This window comes from Chlorocebus sabaeus, chromosome 22 (genome assembly GCF_047675955.1).
Source record: "Chlorocebus sabaeus isolate Y175 chromosome 22, mChlSab1.0.hap1, whole genome shotgun sequence".
NCBI lineage: Eukaryota > Metazoa > Chordata > Mammalia > Primates > Cercopithecidae > Chlorocebus > Chlorocebus sabaeus.
The window spans coordinates 86,840,738-86,856,799 of record NC_132925.1 but is presented as its reverse complement, the minus strand read 5'-3'; the positions used below and the strand labels follow the sequence as shown (position 1 = coordinate 86,856,799).

General features: G+C 40.0%; 1 protein-coding gene across 3 annotated transcripts in view; it reads right to left on the bottom strand.

The window, feature by feature from the left end:
* Positions 1 to 16,062, bottom strand: part of SFMBT1 (Scm like with four mbt domains 1) — a 154,970-nt gene that overhangs the window by 6,051 nt on the left and 132,857 nt on the right. For all 3 annotated transcript variants that reach the window (XM_007984569.3, XM_038003793.2, XM_007984568.3), the window contains exons 12-20: positions 14,908 to 15,021; positions 12,827 to 12,869; positions 10,528 to 10,592; positions 7,562 to 7,701; positions 6,630 to 6,739; positions 5,256 to 5,431; positions 1,951 to 2,129; positions 1,478 to 1,723; positions 515 to 643 (exon numbers count right to left, since the gene is read on the bottom strand). In XM_007984569.3, coding sequence (XP_007982760.3) covers positions 515 to 643; positions 1,478 to 1,723; positions 1,951 to 2,129; positions 5,256 to 5,431; positions 6,630 to 6,739; positions 7,562 to 7,701; positions 10,528 to 10,592; positions 12,827 to 12,869; positions 14,908 to 15,021 — 1,202 coding nt within the window. The remainder of the gene's footprint in view (positions 1 to 514; positions 644 to 1,477; positions 1,724 to 1,950; positions 2,130 to 5,255; positions 5,432 to 6,629; positions 6,740 to 7,561; positions 7,702 to 10,527; positions 10,593 to 12,826; positions 12,870 to 14,907; positions 15,022 to 16,062) is intronic.

Sequence of the window (16,062 nt, the reverse complement as noted above, 5' to 3'; positions counted from 1 at the left end):
AAAGGGTTTCTTCTAAATCTGAAACAAAGGATTAACTATCAACTTCAATGTTTTCCTACTCTGTAACATTCAAAAAACCCGATAAGCTCTTGAACCTCCCTAACTATCTTAACAAAACGTATTTCAATGTTTAAGGCCACTGGCTGTGTTTCAGCAAGCTTGCCTTAAAACTCATCACCACTCTAGAGCCTAACATGCCAGATGCTACTTTTTAAAACAAGTAAATCATTATTTTTGAAAAGATGTGGACAATTAAGCATGGTATGCTTGATATTGGAGGGATAGAATCAAATTCTTAGGAAAAATTGGAATGCAATGATAATCTGCTTAAACTATGAAGCAAGTCTGATAAATAATTTTTTTATCATTTTGACGCCTAAAAATGGAATTAAGACAATTCTTTTCTTTTGGATCAAAATGTTTTTCCTAAAACTTGTAAATAAATTGTTGACTATTACATCTATAATTTATTGCTAAAGAGACATTACGAAAAATTATAGGAATCTGTGATTACCTGGTCTAGGAATATTCTTGCTAATGGAGCACAGTCAGTGGATCTGATGAACCGCACAACGTCTGCCACGCTCCACTTCAAGGGATTACTGTCCAGGTGAAGCCTTTCAGCAACTTCAATCCTTATTTCCTTCATTCCCCACAACACAATCAAACCAAACGGTGTTAAGGCTATATTTTATTCTAAAAAATTCTCTCTACCTAAATTCATAATCTTTCAAGACATGATTTAAAGTGGTCTTAGGACACGATTTCTCCCAGCAAAGATGTCAAAGACCCACGTGCATCAGGTACTCAGGAAATGTCTGTCTTTTATAATACCAAGTATCAATGGGAAATAATTTATCTCAAAGTTTCAGCACAGATAATTTAGAAAATTTAAGAAAGATAGGGTGCTAAAGAGAAGGGGATGCTAAGTCCAATGAGAGAAGGCTTAACTAAATAAACTACCAGGAGGAATCATTTACTGCTTCTGTTCATGGAATATCCTTAAAAAGCAATTTGGTTTTTGAACACTAACTTAATTGCTGTTCTTTACTGTTACATATATGTTATAAAATGTTCATACGTATATAGTAAATATACTAAACCAAATGGCTTAACCCAGAATCAAAAGGATAAATAACTTTTCCCACAAAACTATATATATTATGAAACATATTAAAAAGGTAGTTTTCCCAAAACTAAATGACAAGCTACAAATAAGCTAGCAATGGAGCTTTTTGTTGTTGTTGTTAAAACAAGCAGCTACTCTGAGAGAGACTTTCCCCCATAAGTAGGTGATCTCAACTAATCCTTGAAACACATGTAAATCACTGCATTTGGGGTCACTTTACAAGAGACCCTGGAAATTCTACATAAGTCTGTATTGAAAGAAGTAGAATGCCAATATCACTAATAATCATATTCCAGAGGAAAATTCTAGAGAGAAAGAAATAAAAAAAGAAACTTTTTAAAATGGTACCTTTGGTGAAGGAGGTTTATTTTCATCATCAGAAAATGAAAAGGTGCGAAGCTCCCTTTTTCTCCTTTGTCTATCTGGAGGCAGCGATGTGGATATCTCACTTTGGGTGGGCGAAGAGGAGCATGACTTTTTTTCTGACATTTCTGATTCTTCCTGTAGCTCATCCTGCTGCTCGGATGTACTGCCTTCACTTAGGGAATCATCATCCCCTTCATCTGGGTCATCCTCATCTTCACCCCCACTTCCCTACAGGAAAAGGAGAGAAGTCTCATTGAAATTCAGGACATCAATCCCAGGTTTCATATGATTTTAAAAAATAATAATAGAGAAAGAAAAGAAATTCAGGACAAACCAGTTCCTGGGCCACAAAACCATCTTCTATTGGCCAGAGATCTGAGTTAGAAAGACCTGCAGGTATTCTGTGTCCATACTATAAAGCAGTGGTCACTACAGGCACATCACAGATCTCATACCTGGGGAGAGCCCGCTGGGGTATTATCAACAGATGCAGAGGAGCGTTTCTTCTTATGAACAAAAACATTTTTCCGCCTCTTTCTCCTCTTACTGGCTTTTTTCAGGGCACAAGCTAAGTTACTATGCCCACCAGGTGGCCTCCCAATTCTTTTATTTTTCTTCTTTCCATAATAATGTGCTAAATGTGGATGACAAAATGAAGTAGCTTCATTATTTTTGTGCACCTCAAAACCACAAGAGATTTTATTAGCATAGCAAAAAACAGGTACATTGTATTTGATTGAGGTTTAAATACCATAGAGTGGTATGAAGTACACGGATGAAGTGGTATGAAGTAAACAGATCTGAAGTACACGGTTTGACTAGTATGGAATGGTCCCTCCATATCAAAGTATACAGAACATCTTCAACCCAGAAAGTTCCCATGGTCCCTTACCAGTCAGTACCCCTTACGAGAAGCAACCACTATTCTAAACACTATCACTATAGATTAGCTTTGCCTCTACGGAACTACACAGTAAGCACTTTTTTGTGTGTGACTTTTTTTTTTTTGAGGTGGAGTCTTGCTCTGTCGCCAGGCTGGAGTGCAGTGGCACCATCTTGGCTCACTGCAACCTCTGCCTCCCGAGTTCAAGCAATTCATCTGCCTCAGCCTCCCTAGTAGCTGGGATTACAGGCACACACCACCACACCTAGCTAATTTTTGTATTTTCAGTAGAGACGGGGTTTCACCATGTTGGCCAGGACGGTTTCGATCTCTTGACCTCATGATCTACCTGCCTCGGCCTCCCAAAGTGCTGGGATCACAGGCATGAGCCAACGTGCCCGGCCATGTGTGACTTCTTTTACTAGGTATAATGTTTTTGAGTCGTGTGTTTTATTATATGTTTCTTTTCTATTTGGATATCTGGTTGTACCAGTGCTATTTTTTAAAAAGAATTTCCTTTCTCCCTTAAATTTCTTCATCTCTCTTGTTGAAAATCATTTAACCATGTTAAGTTTGGCTCTGTTTTGGACCCTGTGGTCTGTCCCATTGTTCTATTTGACTATTCTTTTTTTTTTTTTTTTTTTTTTTTTTGGAGACAGAGTCTGTTACCCAGGCTGGAGTGCAGTGGCATGATCTTGGCTCACTACAACCTCCACCACCTGGGTTCATGCCATTCTCCTGCCTCAGCCTCTTGAGTAGCTGGGACTACAGGCGTGCACCAACACATGCCTGACTAATTTTTGTATTTTCACTAGAGACAGGGTTTCACCGTGTTGGTCAGGCTGGTCTTGAACTCCTAACCTCAGGTGATCTGCCTGCCTCAGCCTCCCAAAGTGCTGGGATTACAGATGTGAGCCACCGCACCTGGCCTGACTATTCTTTAATGCCTGTTTTGATAATTATAACTTTATGGTTAAAAAAAGATAGAGACTAAGTCTTCCAACTTTATTCTTTTTTTCCAAATTGTTTCAGCTATTCTAGATCCTCTGCATTTTCATATAAATTTTAGAATATACATTGCAGAAATGAAACATATATATTCTAGCTGAGTTATGTATTAAAGTAATATCAAAATATAATTTTATGAAAAAAATTTAAATTTTCTAAAGAGTATGAATCCATTTAACATCATTCAAATTACTAATTGGGAAAAATTGTGACTGTCCTTCTAAATTCTAGGCTAATTTCAACTACATTATTGTGAAAGATAAATTCAGACAAAAGGCACAATAAGATCTACATATCTTCCCCTCACATATCTTCCTTCAGAGTAGTGTACTTATACATGTACTTATATGAATAGTATTTTTCACTCAGCTCCTAATAATTGCAGTTTCCTAAACTAAGTGCTGAGTCTGATACAAGATAATTCCTACCCTTACGGAGTTTACAATCCAATAAATATAAATAGAAACTAGAAGGTTAGACTTATATGATTTTGTAATTTAAATACTGATTAGAAAGCTCATCATACTAAGTATGGACCGTGGATCAGCAACATCAGTGGCATCTGGGAGCTTGTTGGAAATACAGATAAGATACTCAGGACCCAGATACTCACAGACCTGATACATCAGAAGCTCCATTTTAACAAGATCCTTCAGTGATCTGCATGCACTATAGTTTAAGAGGCACAGATCCCTAAAAGAAATCTTTCCATTTTAACAAGGTTAAAATCCTCCTCTGTATTGATCTCCCAAGTGACATAGGGCTTGCAGGATTTAAGGAAAGGTAGGATCAGAATTTTGTCTTTGGGTGGCAATGCCTTGACAAGGCTCCATATTGTAAATTTCATCCTATGTGACCCCTGCCCCAGTTTCTCAAAGGAGAAGATAACCAAGGACAGGGAACAGGTGCTATGAAAGTTCAAGGTGAGGTTGCAACTACCTCCTCTTCTATTTCCACCTCCCTAACTACTGTGGCTTCATTGCTGCTCTTCGGAGACACTAAGCAAGCTCCTGCCTCAAGCCTGTGCCCTTGATGCCCCCTCCCCAGGACACTCCCACCTAGCTATCTGCACAGCCGGCTCCCGTTTCCTTCAAGGTGTTACCTGTCAGAAAGACTTCCCTGACTCCTTGCATAAACAGCACCCCACCTCCCAGCCTTCCTCAATCTCCTACTTTGCTTGCTCACCTTGCTTCACTGTTCCCCACAGTATTTCTCTCTCTAAATTTCTTCCCTTGTTCGTTATCTGTCTCCCACATTAAAGGTAAACTCACTGAGGATAGGAATTTGTTTTCTTTATTGTTGTACCCCAATGCTAGAATAGCATAAGCACACAATGAGTACAAAATATATACCTGCAGATTGTATGAATGAATTACATATCCTATTAGATACAATAACTAATTTATATACATGCTATATATAAAAGTTGGCACACTAAAGCCCATGGGCCAAATCTGGCCCATGACCAAGACAAAAATTACCCTTACATTTTTAAAAGGGTTCTTTTTTTTTTTTTTTTTTTTTTTTTTTGAGATAGAGTCTTGTTTTGTCACCCAGGCAGAGTGGAGTGGTCTCAAACTCCTGACCTCAAGTGATCTGCCCACCTTGGCCTCCCAAAGTGCTAGGATTACAGGCATGAGCCACCGTGCCTGGCCAAAAGCGTTCTTAAAAAATGAAAACACAACACATCAAAAAAGAATATGTGACAGAAAGTCATATGACCCACAGCATGAAATAGTTATCATCTGGCCCTTTACGGAAGAAGTTCGTGTGCCTCTGCTATATATGAATGTCTGTAAAGTAAAAAATCTTCCAAGATATAAGTATGGTCAGCTGCTACGGTTAACACATTGGAAAAACATGACTCACTGTATTTGGTCTTTGTAAGTACAGAACAGTTCTCAGAACACTTATCCAGAACCATCCGTGGACCGAAGAGGTTAGGACAGCATTCCAGTTTGATACAGGTTTGCCGGCAGAATTCAGTCACCCGATCTGCTGTTTTCACTATCTCAACAGTAGCTCGATAACTCTTTCCTTTATATCTGCCATTGGAAGACATCAGATGCCAAATGTATTGGGCTAATGATTACCCAGAGAAAAATCAAACATATTAATACACCTAAAAAATATTTTTGCTTTTTGGAATATTCTATGTCCTTTATAGTTCGAGGGCCCTGAAAACAACAAGGAAGTTCTGCATATTGAACTTAAATCAAATTAAATCTGGTAAGCTATGACAACTAAAAGCTGAGTTATTTAAATTAGCAAAATTAAGCTCCTGCTTTCTGTTCCTAAGTTAAGGTTTTCAAATAGTAATTTCACTAACTGCTCTAAAAGGAAAAGTGACTTTTCACTAAGTCTTTCTTTACCCTTGGCAGTGATCCTCAGACTGTTGTCCAAGGACTAGTATCACTTGCCAATTGCCATCTGTCCATGACAAGATCAGAAAGCAAGAGTACATGTTTATAACCTTTCACACTAATTTGGAAAAGTAATTTTATGTCTCTTACATCTAATAACAAAAATTGTTCTTGCATTTTTGTGTATTAAATTTCTTATTTCCTTTTTGTTTCTGAGATAGAGTCTTGCTCTGTTGCCCAGGCTGGATGAAGTGCGGTGGCATGATCTCGGCTCACTGCAACCTCCACCTCTCAGGTTCAAGCGATTCTCCTGCCTCAGCTTCCAAAGTAGCTGGGATTACAGGCACCTACCACCAGATCTGGCTAATTTTTGTACTTTGAGTAGAGTCTTTCTTTCATCCATGAAAGAATGGAAATCTAAAAAAGACAAACAAGCCTGGTCCTTCACCACAAATAGCTGAAAAAGCCCTGCCAGAGGAAACATAAGGCCTCTGATATTATCCACAGAACTGATTCTGTGAATTTTTTTTTTTTTTTTTTTGAGACAGAATCTCACTCTGTCACCCAGGCTAGAGTGTAGTGGCACGATCTCGGCTCACTGCAACCTCCACCTCCTGGGTTCAAGCAATCCTCCTGCCTCAGCCTCCCAAGTAGCTGGGATTATAGGCGCGTGCACTGTGCCTGGCTACTTTTTGTATTTTTAGTAGAGACGGGGTTTCACCATGTTGACCAGGCTGGTCTTGAACTCCTGACCTTGTGATCCGCCTGCCTCGGCCTCGAAAAGTGCTGGGATTACAGGCATGAGCCACCGTGCTCTGCCGATTCTGTGACTCTTTAAAGACAAGTAACAGTAAATAGTAAAAACAAGCAGTCTACTTACTTGGCTTTTAGGACTTCCCCACATCCGTGCCACACAGAGTCTTTGTCCAGCTGGAGCTCCCGAAGGACACGGCTGGGTTTGTAGGCTGCATTGATAAGTAAAGTGAGGACCTGAGCTCAGTTTTAAAGCAGAAACACAGATTGGGAAGGAGAAAAGTAGACCATTAGAATCTTGTCATCACTCCCTTAAAATGCTAAGGTCATTTAGGAGGTTAATTCTAGTCATATGAATTAATAAATGTTAAGATAATAATAGTATCAGAGATATTACAGCCACCCAAAGATGCAAATAAGAAAGTACCAAAACCTCTTCAACATTTTTAAATGTTATGGTTAGGAAAAAACAGGTACCATGATTTTCAAATTGCTCCAGAACATGCTTCCAAATGCTTTCCCAGCCACAGTACACACAGAAAATTGTATTTGTTTGGACCACTGTGTAGACAGCTGAGGCTTCTTGTGGCTAGAGGAGTCTGGTCCAGAAGCTCTGGCTTCCCCAGATCATGACTTGCCACCCTGAGGGCTGAAAGGTCGCTTATCTGTTACTTGCAGCATATCACACTGGTTGGGAAGAACAAAAAGCCCAGCAGATGTGTAGCTTTATCATAGCCACTAGGTTAATGCCACACAGCCACGGCCTCTCAGTCATAGAGTAATCTCACAGTTCACTTTTGTATAGTTCTCTTCTGGTCTCTGACAGAAGACCTTTCTACCCTGACAGAGGTGAACCTGCTTTGTGAAGAATTGTTTACGTGAATGTTTCCTAGGAAGGAGAAACAATTACATACCCTCTTCACTATCCAAAACATGAGAAAAGTAACTTTTGATAAAACCTAGAACTGTCACATCTATGGCATGTGGCTCCCTGTAGAAATGACCATAGGAGAATGCTGTGAAATTTCCAAGTTATTTTGCTCTAGGCCAGAACCTTACCTCTCTAAGGACCAGAACACAGTTCCCAGGTCCTACACATTGAGGCAGCTCAGCAATTCTTCCTTTGTTAAGATATGGCCCTGAGAAGCAACGGTGGTTGAAGTATATCTTTGGACAGCAATATTTTCCATTAATCATGACTGGGAAATGAAGAGAAACAAATATTCAAAACAGTCATTCTCTACCCCATGTTTCCAAAGCTTGAATTGCCAGGGAGGAAAAACCAAGCACATGTACTATTATATTAATATAAACTTTGGAATTACTTACTTTGAAGCTTAACATGTTGTCTGAGAATGCTCTTAAGTAACTTACAGAACTTATCACTCTGCTGAAATCAAACAGGGTCCTGAATTAACATGCTGATTAGTTCCTAGGTTACTGCAAAATTGATAGAAGAACCCTATCTTCTATCAATAAAATGGAGAGTGTATTCCAAGAACACATGAGGATTCTGGATGATCAATGATTTCTTTTCCAGGTCTTCAAAAACCAACTTTCAATAATCTATTCTGGAATATTTATAGAAATTGTCAAATATTATTTAGAATTACAGTTTGTCTCCTAAAAAACCACCAAACTAATGTTGGCAGCCTTTGATGTTGTGAGAGCTCTCCCATCTCTGAGATTTATCAGAGGGCTACAAGTATGCTGTGACCACATCTCTAAGTTTTTTTGGTACTGTGGGGTATAACTGGGTCTAGAGACCCTTTTCTTCAACTACTTGTCTGTATCAATACTGTCCTTCAATTTAAAAAATCCCCTCATAGTGGTAGGCATGTCAGCTGTTGAATGTAAAAAATTCAAAGATACTAAAACGCTGCTATAAAGCACAGAGAAGCTCTTCTAATAGATATGCCTGTTAATCCAATGTTAAGGAAAGATATGTGCACACTGCCCATTGTTGAAAGGATCCTGCAGTTCATAATGTTTTCTCTTTAATTAAGAATGGTCATGGCCAGGTGTGGTGGCTCATGCCTATAATCCCAGGAATTTGGGAGGCCAAGACAGGAGCATGTCACTTGAGTCCAGGAGTTCGAGACCAGCCTGGGTAACATAGTGAAGCCCCATCTCTACCAAAAAAAAAAAAAAAAAAAAAAAAAAAATCAGCCACGTGTGGTGGCATATGCCTATAGTCCCAGCTACTCAGGAGGCTGACGTAGGAGGACAGCTTGAGCCCAGGAGGTGGAGGTTGCAGTGAGCTGATACCACACCACTGCACTCCAGCCTGGGTGACACAGTGAGAACCTGTCTCAAAAAAAAAAAAACAAAGGATGGTATATCATAGTGACCAGTATGCTGGTGCTCACATTTCCAGTTGAACCCTGTAACCCAAATGCCTCTCTTCAGGATTAAGGCACTCATGCCCCCGCTGCTGGGTATGTTGGCAGCTTATAGCTTTCAGCTTTAAGTCTATTCTGGAATCACCCTGAGCTGGGTACTGCTCTCAGCAGGAGAGGGCCACCTTGCCCCTTGTGATGTGAGGAGGAAGCAGTGGCTTTACTTCCAATAACTGGTCAGTAAAGTGTGGCCACCACACCTGAATTAGGATCAGCTCTGAGTGGTTAGATCAGCTTCAGGGCTCCCAGTGGAAACAGAAGAAACTTCTGTTGCAACTGCATCATGGTTCAACTTATCTCTCTGCCCAATCCTACTTCCTTTACTCCTTCCAAGGAGCTGTTCCCAAAAATACTCCCCAATGAAACTCCTGAATGCATATGTCAGAGTCTCAGACTCTGTTTCCCAGGGAACCTGACCTATGACAAAACCCAAACCACAAGGCCTTGGCTGAGGTTGTGCAGAAGATATTAATGTCTTAAATTCTGTGGTTTCAGTAGGCATTTGAATGGCCAGGAATGCATCAAAAGCAAGGAGTTACACAGTCCTAACCCTCTATGTACAAGTGATGTAATGAAAAGGCAGTGGGTAGAAGAGACGGAAGTATAGGTTTCAAATTTGTGAAAGACTTCAGTTTCATTTCTGTCCTTTCTACTCGTAAGCCGTGTGATCTCTCTGAGCTTTGATTTCTCTTCTAGGCATTTACTAAATATCATCTGAATGCCCAATCTGTGCTAGAATATACACAGCCAGGATGCTAAACATTATACAACAAGCATGTAGACGTTAAGAATAGTTCAAGAGAGAACCCTGGACAAAAGGCTTGAACCTCCAGCAAGGATCTTTGTCTCATTTATCAGGCATTGCCTCTGGGACAATTTCTTTTTCCAATGCTTTATTTTTTTTTCACATAAATTGTGAAATGTATATACAAAGTATGCATATGATAAAAAAGGGTTTTAAAAAGAATAAACCTCTACCTCTCAACCATCTAGCTTAAGAAACAACACTGCCTGGAAAACTTCAGATTCTTTAACTAAAGTCAAAGATGGTAACATCGACCATCTGAGCCCTTGGCACACAAGGGGTGATCAGTAAAGAATAGTTATGGCTATTAGAAATGGACGGAACGGCCGGGTGCGGTGGCTCAAGCCTGTAATCCTAGCACTTTGGGAGGCCAAGACGGGCGGATCACGAGGTCAGGAGATTGAGACCATCCTGGCTAACACAGTGAAACCCCGTCTCTACTAAAAAAATACAAAAAAACTAGCCAGGCGAGGTGGCGGGCGCCTGTAGTCCCAGCTACTCAGGAGGCTGAGGCAGGAGAATGGCGTAAACCCAGGAGGCAGAGCTTGCAGTGAGCTGAGATCCGGCCACTGCACTCCAGCCTGGGCGACAGAGCGAGACTCCGTCTCAACAACAACAAAAAAGAAATAGACGGAACTATCAGCCTAGAGATGCTTATTAAACTAAACACATCCTAGACCGTTACAACTCTAGTTACAATTAAGAGACCCCTCTATGAAGTCATATCCTATACATCAAATGTACTGTTTTAAGTTATTTTCAGATATAGTCCATTAAAAGAAACTAAGTCTTCTTTTCCATAAGATGACATATGCTTATACCTGACTCTGTGGAGTTCAGCTCCTGATTCCTCAGGCCCTCATGGACAGTCCTCGAGGATGGTACTCTGGGTCAAGAAAACACAGTAAAATAGTGAGATAATCCTTAAGATCAGTAAAGTGTGAGGCTTAGTTTCCTTCAAATCTAAGAAGAAAGCAAACGTGGCATGTTGCAAAATCTGTAACAGAAGGTACTCCCTTGATGATTTTTTTTTTTTTTTTTTTTTTTAAAGAACAAGGCCAGGTGCTGTAGCTCACGCCTGTAATCCCAGCACTTTGGGAGGCCGAGGCGGGCAGATCTCAAGGTCAGGAGATAGAGACCATCCTAACATGGTGAAAACCCATCTCTACTAAAAATACAAAAAATTAGCTGGGTGTGGTGGCGGGCACCTGTAGTTCCAGTTACTTGGGAGGGAGGCTAAGGCAGGAGAACAGCGTGAACCTGGGAGGCAGAGCTTGCAGTGAGCCAAGATCGCGCCACTGCACTCCCGCCTGGGCTTTTTTTCCATCTCAAAAAAAACACAACAAAACAAAACAAAACAAAAAAAGAACAATTGTTTTTAAAACTATATATAGGGCATAATGAGCCAACGGATGTCTGTATACAGCATTGTGATACTACATATTCAAATTTTCTCTTCATTTATTGGGCAAAAGATTACAAAATTTCTTGTGAGATACTTAACCCACAAATAAACTACTCATTTTTCAATAGTCAAAGAACAGAAACTTTATATAGGGTCTGTTTTCTTCATCCATCGGTTTTCAAATTAAAGACAAATTATGTTATTTTAAAAAACCCAGAGGCTTATTCTGTATGTAGCAATCACTAAAAAAAGGCTAATTTATCTTTTAGAATGCATCCTAACTAAAGCTTTGGATCAGTTTTGGCAACTAAGTCAAGGAAAAATCCAAGGCCAGTCTTTTTTTCATTATCATCTCACTTCTCTACTTGGGGTAAATGTCTATGGCCCTTCTCTCCACTTCTGTTGTTAGTTTTATTACCCACAAAGTTACAAAGGTTTAGGTAGTTATAGAATTTGCTATATACAGAATTGTTTCCCCCTACTCAAATTCATATGTTGAAGCCCTAGTGCTCAGTGTAACTATATTTGAAGATAGGGCCTTGGGGAGGTAATTAAGATTAAATGAAGTCATAGGGTAGGCCGTAATCCAATAGCACTGATAGCCTTATAAGAAGAGAGGGGTCCGGGGGTGCCGGGGAGAGAAAGATTTTTCCACCATGCAAGGACACAGCCAGAAGACAGCCATCTGCTAGCCAGGGAGAGTGCCCTCACCAGGAACCAAATCCACCAGCACTTTGATCTTGGATTTCTCAACCTTCAGAATGTAAGAAAATAAATTTCTGTGGTTTAAAGCAGGGGTCCCCAACCCCAGGGTCACAGACCAGTACCCATCCATGGCCTGTCAGGAATGGGGCCGCACAGCAGGCAAGGGAGCATTACAGCCTGAGCTCAGCTTCCTGCCACGTCGGCAGCAGCATTAGATCCTCACAGGAGTGGGAACCCCATTGTGAACTGTGCGTGTGAGGGATCTAGGTTGCACGCTCCTTAGGAGAATCTAATGCCTGATGATCTGAGGTGGAAAAGTTTCATCCAGAAACCATTCCCCACCTCAGTCTGTGGAAAAACTGTCTTTCACAAAACTGGTCCCTGGTGCCAAAAACGTCAGGGACTGCTGGCTTAAAGCCGCCCAGGCTGTGGTATTTTGTATGGCAGCCCCAGAAGATTAACAGAGAATTCAACACCCAATGTTTTAAAACATACATATACACACAGAAACCTTTGTACTTTTAAGGTTTGAAGGCATTACTAATTAACTGTTTCTCAAAAGCTATGTGTGCAGGTATGTTACAAATGAAGAATTTCTTGATGGGCACAAAGTCACTCCTTTGAATGTGTCTTTTCTTTTAGAGTTGTCTTCTACCCCAAGCTTTATTTTTGTCCACTGTGACAAATCATATCCTAATTTACAATTTTTGCTCTTCCTTAATGAATACCAGCATGGGGACTCTTATTTTCTTTCTTTTATTCAACTACCTTAAGGTTCTAAAAGCCAAAGAAAACTCAATTTAGACACCATCTTGGGAATGCATTGTACCCTTTTGTATATAATGCCATTTTAGAAAATACATATATTCCCAAAGTATACAAATGATCAAATGCTGAATTAAAAAATTATGCTTCCATCTGAGAAAATGAGGAAATACACCCTCTGAAATAGTTATTTTTCTAGATATTCTAACTTGTGAACTGTTCGGACACATTATTACATTACTTACTGTTTTTCTGGCTGAACCACTGCAATTTTCCTCTGTTTATGTACTGTAGGAAGAAAAAAATATATAAATGCCAAGAAAAATAAAAAGACAAAGGAAAATTTATATATGTATTAAGGTTACATTAGCATATTTAAAACTTGGTTCTGTGTGAGAGTGTGTGTATGTGTATATATACACACATACAGTACTATAAATTAATGCTTATGTCTGAATATCTAGACTGAGGCACATTTTCTTGGTAGGGGTCTTTACACAAAGAGCAAAAATAATATTTTCAAGGCTCCCTGGGTCAGTAAGTATTGGGAAAGCTGAATATCCACATGAATGAAGTTGGACCCTTACCTTAGATCAGTGGTACCCAACCTTTTTGGCACCAGGGACTGGCTTCATGGAAGACAATTTTTCCATGGACCAGGGGATGGGGGGTCGTTTCAGGATGAAACTGTTCTACCTCAGATTATCAGGCATTAGATTCTCACAAGGAGCATGCAACCTAGATCCCTCATGAGACAGTTCACAATAAGATTCGCGCTCCTATGAGAATCTAATGCCGCCCCTGATCTGACAGGAGGTGGAGCTCAGGCACTAATGCTCACTTGCCTGCCACTCACCTCCTGCCGTGTGGTCCGGTTCCTAACAGGCCATGGACCACTACTGGTCCATGGCCCAGGGGTTGGGGACCCCTGCCTCATATCATATATAAAACTTAACCCAAAGGGGATCAAAGATCTAAACATAAGGGTTCAAACTATAAAACTCTTAGAGAAGACCATGGAAGAAAACTATAAAACTTATTCTTAATAGTCAAAAAATGGAAACAATTCAAATGTCCATCAACTGTTAAATAAACAAAATGTGTTATATTTATAGCATGGAATATTATTCAGCTATATAAAGGAATAAAGAACAGATACACACTACAACATGAATGAACTCTGAGAGCAGTACGCTAAGTGAAAGAAGCCAGTCACACAAGACCATGATCTCATTTACGTGAAATGTCTAGAATAGGCAAACCTATGGAGACAGAAAGTAGATTCGTGGATGCTGGGGGTGGGGATTGATTGCTAATGAGTACAGGGCTTCTTTCTGAAATGATGAAAATGTTCTCAATCTGACTATGGTGATAGTTGGTATGTCAATTATAACACCATAAAGCTGTTTAAAAAGGGGGAAAGTGGGTTGCCACTTTTGAGGTTAGGTTGCAGAAAGACTCTGGCTTCCATCTTCCTCAACCTCTGTTGCTCTCTCACTTCCTCACTCTGATAGAAGCCAGCTGTCACGCTGTGAGCTGCCTTACGGAGAGGCCCACATGGCAACGAACTAAAGGAAGGCTCCAGCCAACACCCAGCAAGGAGCTCAGGCCCTCACTCCAATAGCCCACAAGAAGACGCATTCTTGCTGCTATGGTCTGAATGTTTGTACTCTCCAAAATTCACACTGAAACGTATCCACCAATGTCCTGGTATGAAAAGACAGGGCCTTTGGAAGGTGATTAGGTCACAAGGGCAGAGCCCTCATGATGCAGAATAGTGCTCTTACAAAAGAGACCCACAGAGCTAGTAGTCCCTTCCACCATGTGAGGACACGAGAAGGTGCCAACTATGTACCAGGAAATGCGCCCTCACCAGACACTGAATCTGCCAATGCCTGGATCTTGGGCTTCCCAGTCTCCAGAACTGTGAGAAATAAATTTCTGTCATTTATAAACTTCCCAGTGTGTGGTATTTTGTTACAGCAGCAAGAATGCACTAAGACACTTGTCAATAATCATCTGCATAAAGCTGGGAGCAGATCCTCCCCACGGTGAGCCTTGAGATGACTGGAGCCCTGGCTGATAATTGAGCACAGCCTGTGAGAGACTCAGATCCAGAGGACCCACCTAAGTTGCACCCAAATTCCTGACCCACAGAAACTGTACGGTATTAAATATTTGTTACAATAAATAATTTCCTGTGCAGGAACAGATAACCAGAATGTCATTTTTTTTTCTCTGAAATGTCCAGATTAGTTTTAACTGGCAGCAGCCATACAGAAGATTATTTAACAATCAATCCTCTAACCCAGAAATAGACAGATACCTCGTGCTCGGCGAGGAGTGCTGAGGGGGTGGCCGTTGGTTTCACACCAGCCCAAAGGAAATATATCCATGGATTCCACACTCACAATATATTCAGGTATAGGCTTCTTAGAACCTGTTTAGATTTAAAAAACAAACAAACAAACCAAAAAAAACTTTGTTTAGACCATTAAATAACCTTCTTCATAAACTATTTTCTAGATAATGTTCTACTCTTGTAATAATGCAGACACAAGTCTCTTGACACAGAAATCATACATTTTCATGTATGATAAACATTATGAAAAAAAAATAAGCTGTCCCCCATGTAAAACTGTATCAGGACCAAAATGGGTAGAGAATATACAAGGTGACACTTAAGCTAGGGAATAGCAAATAAGAAACTGGAACTACCACTGGTATCACTCAGACAGTTAGTATCACAGTCATTTCAGACAAATAGAAACCAAATGGCAAAGGTGACAATTCTACTCAATGAGAACATCAGTTCTGGTACTTCGGGAGTAAGCCAGAAAAGAAGAACAGTGATTTAAATCAGGAAGTGATTTGGCAAGTTGCTGAACAAGGATTGCATAAAAGTCTACATTCAATATTACCCTTGATATCCGCATTAAATGCCAATTCTACAAATCAGAAATAGTAGGTACCGTCTCAAAGTCTGACTATTTGGTAGCAGGCTAAAAAAGCAGCTCAGGACATATACAGTAACCATAGCACTGAGTACTCATGCAGTGCCTTGCATTCATAAACCTGTCCAATTATTGAGTATTACTTTTAGTACAGTTTATCATTTGTACTCTATATACTTTTTGGTTCCACTGGGCTACAGCAACCAAAATATTATCTCTTCAATAAGCTAGGTGTTAATATTCATGCTCATATAACTTGGTCACATCAAAATACATGCTATTTGACTTATGTTTTCCCCTTCCAGAAAATAGGGGACTCTATAGTAAAGAATTTTTATTCGTATTCATTTCCTAAAATTTGAAATTTGAAAGCCAAGGACAGAAAAATAAATGTTTTGCTTAGAGTCTTGCATTACAAAAGTCTCTGAACAAGATCCCCATTTAACTAATCCATTAAGTTTAACAGACCACATTACAGGATTAAACAGGAAGCTCAAAGGAGAGTGGTCACAGGAAGGCTTCTGGAG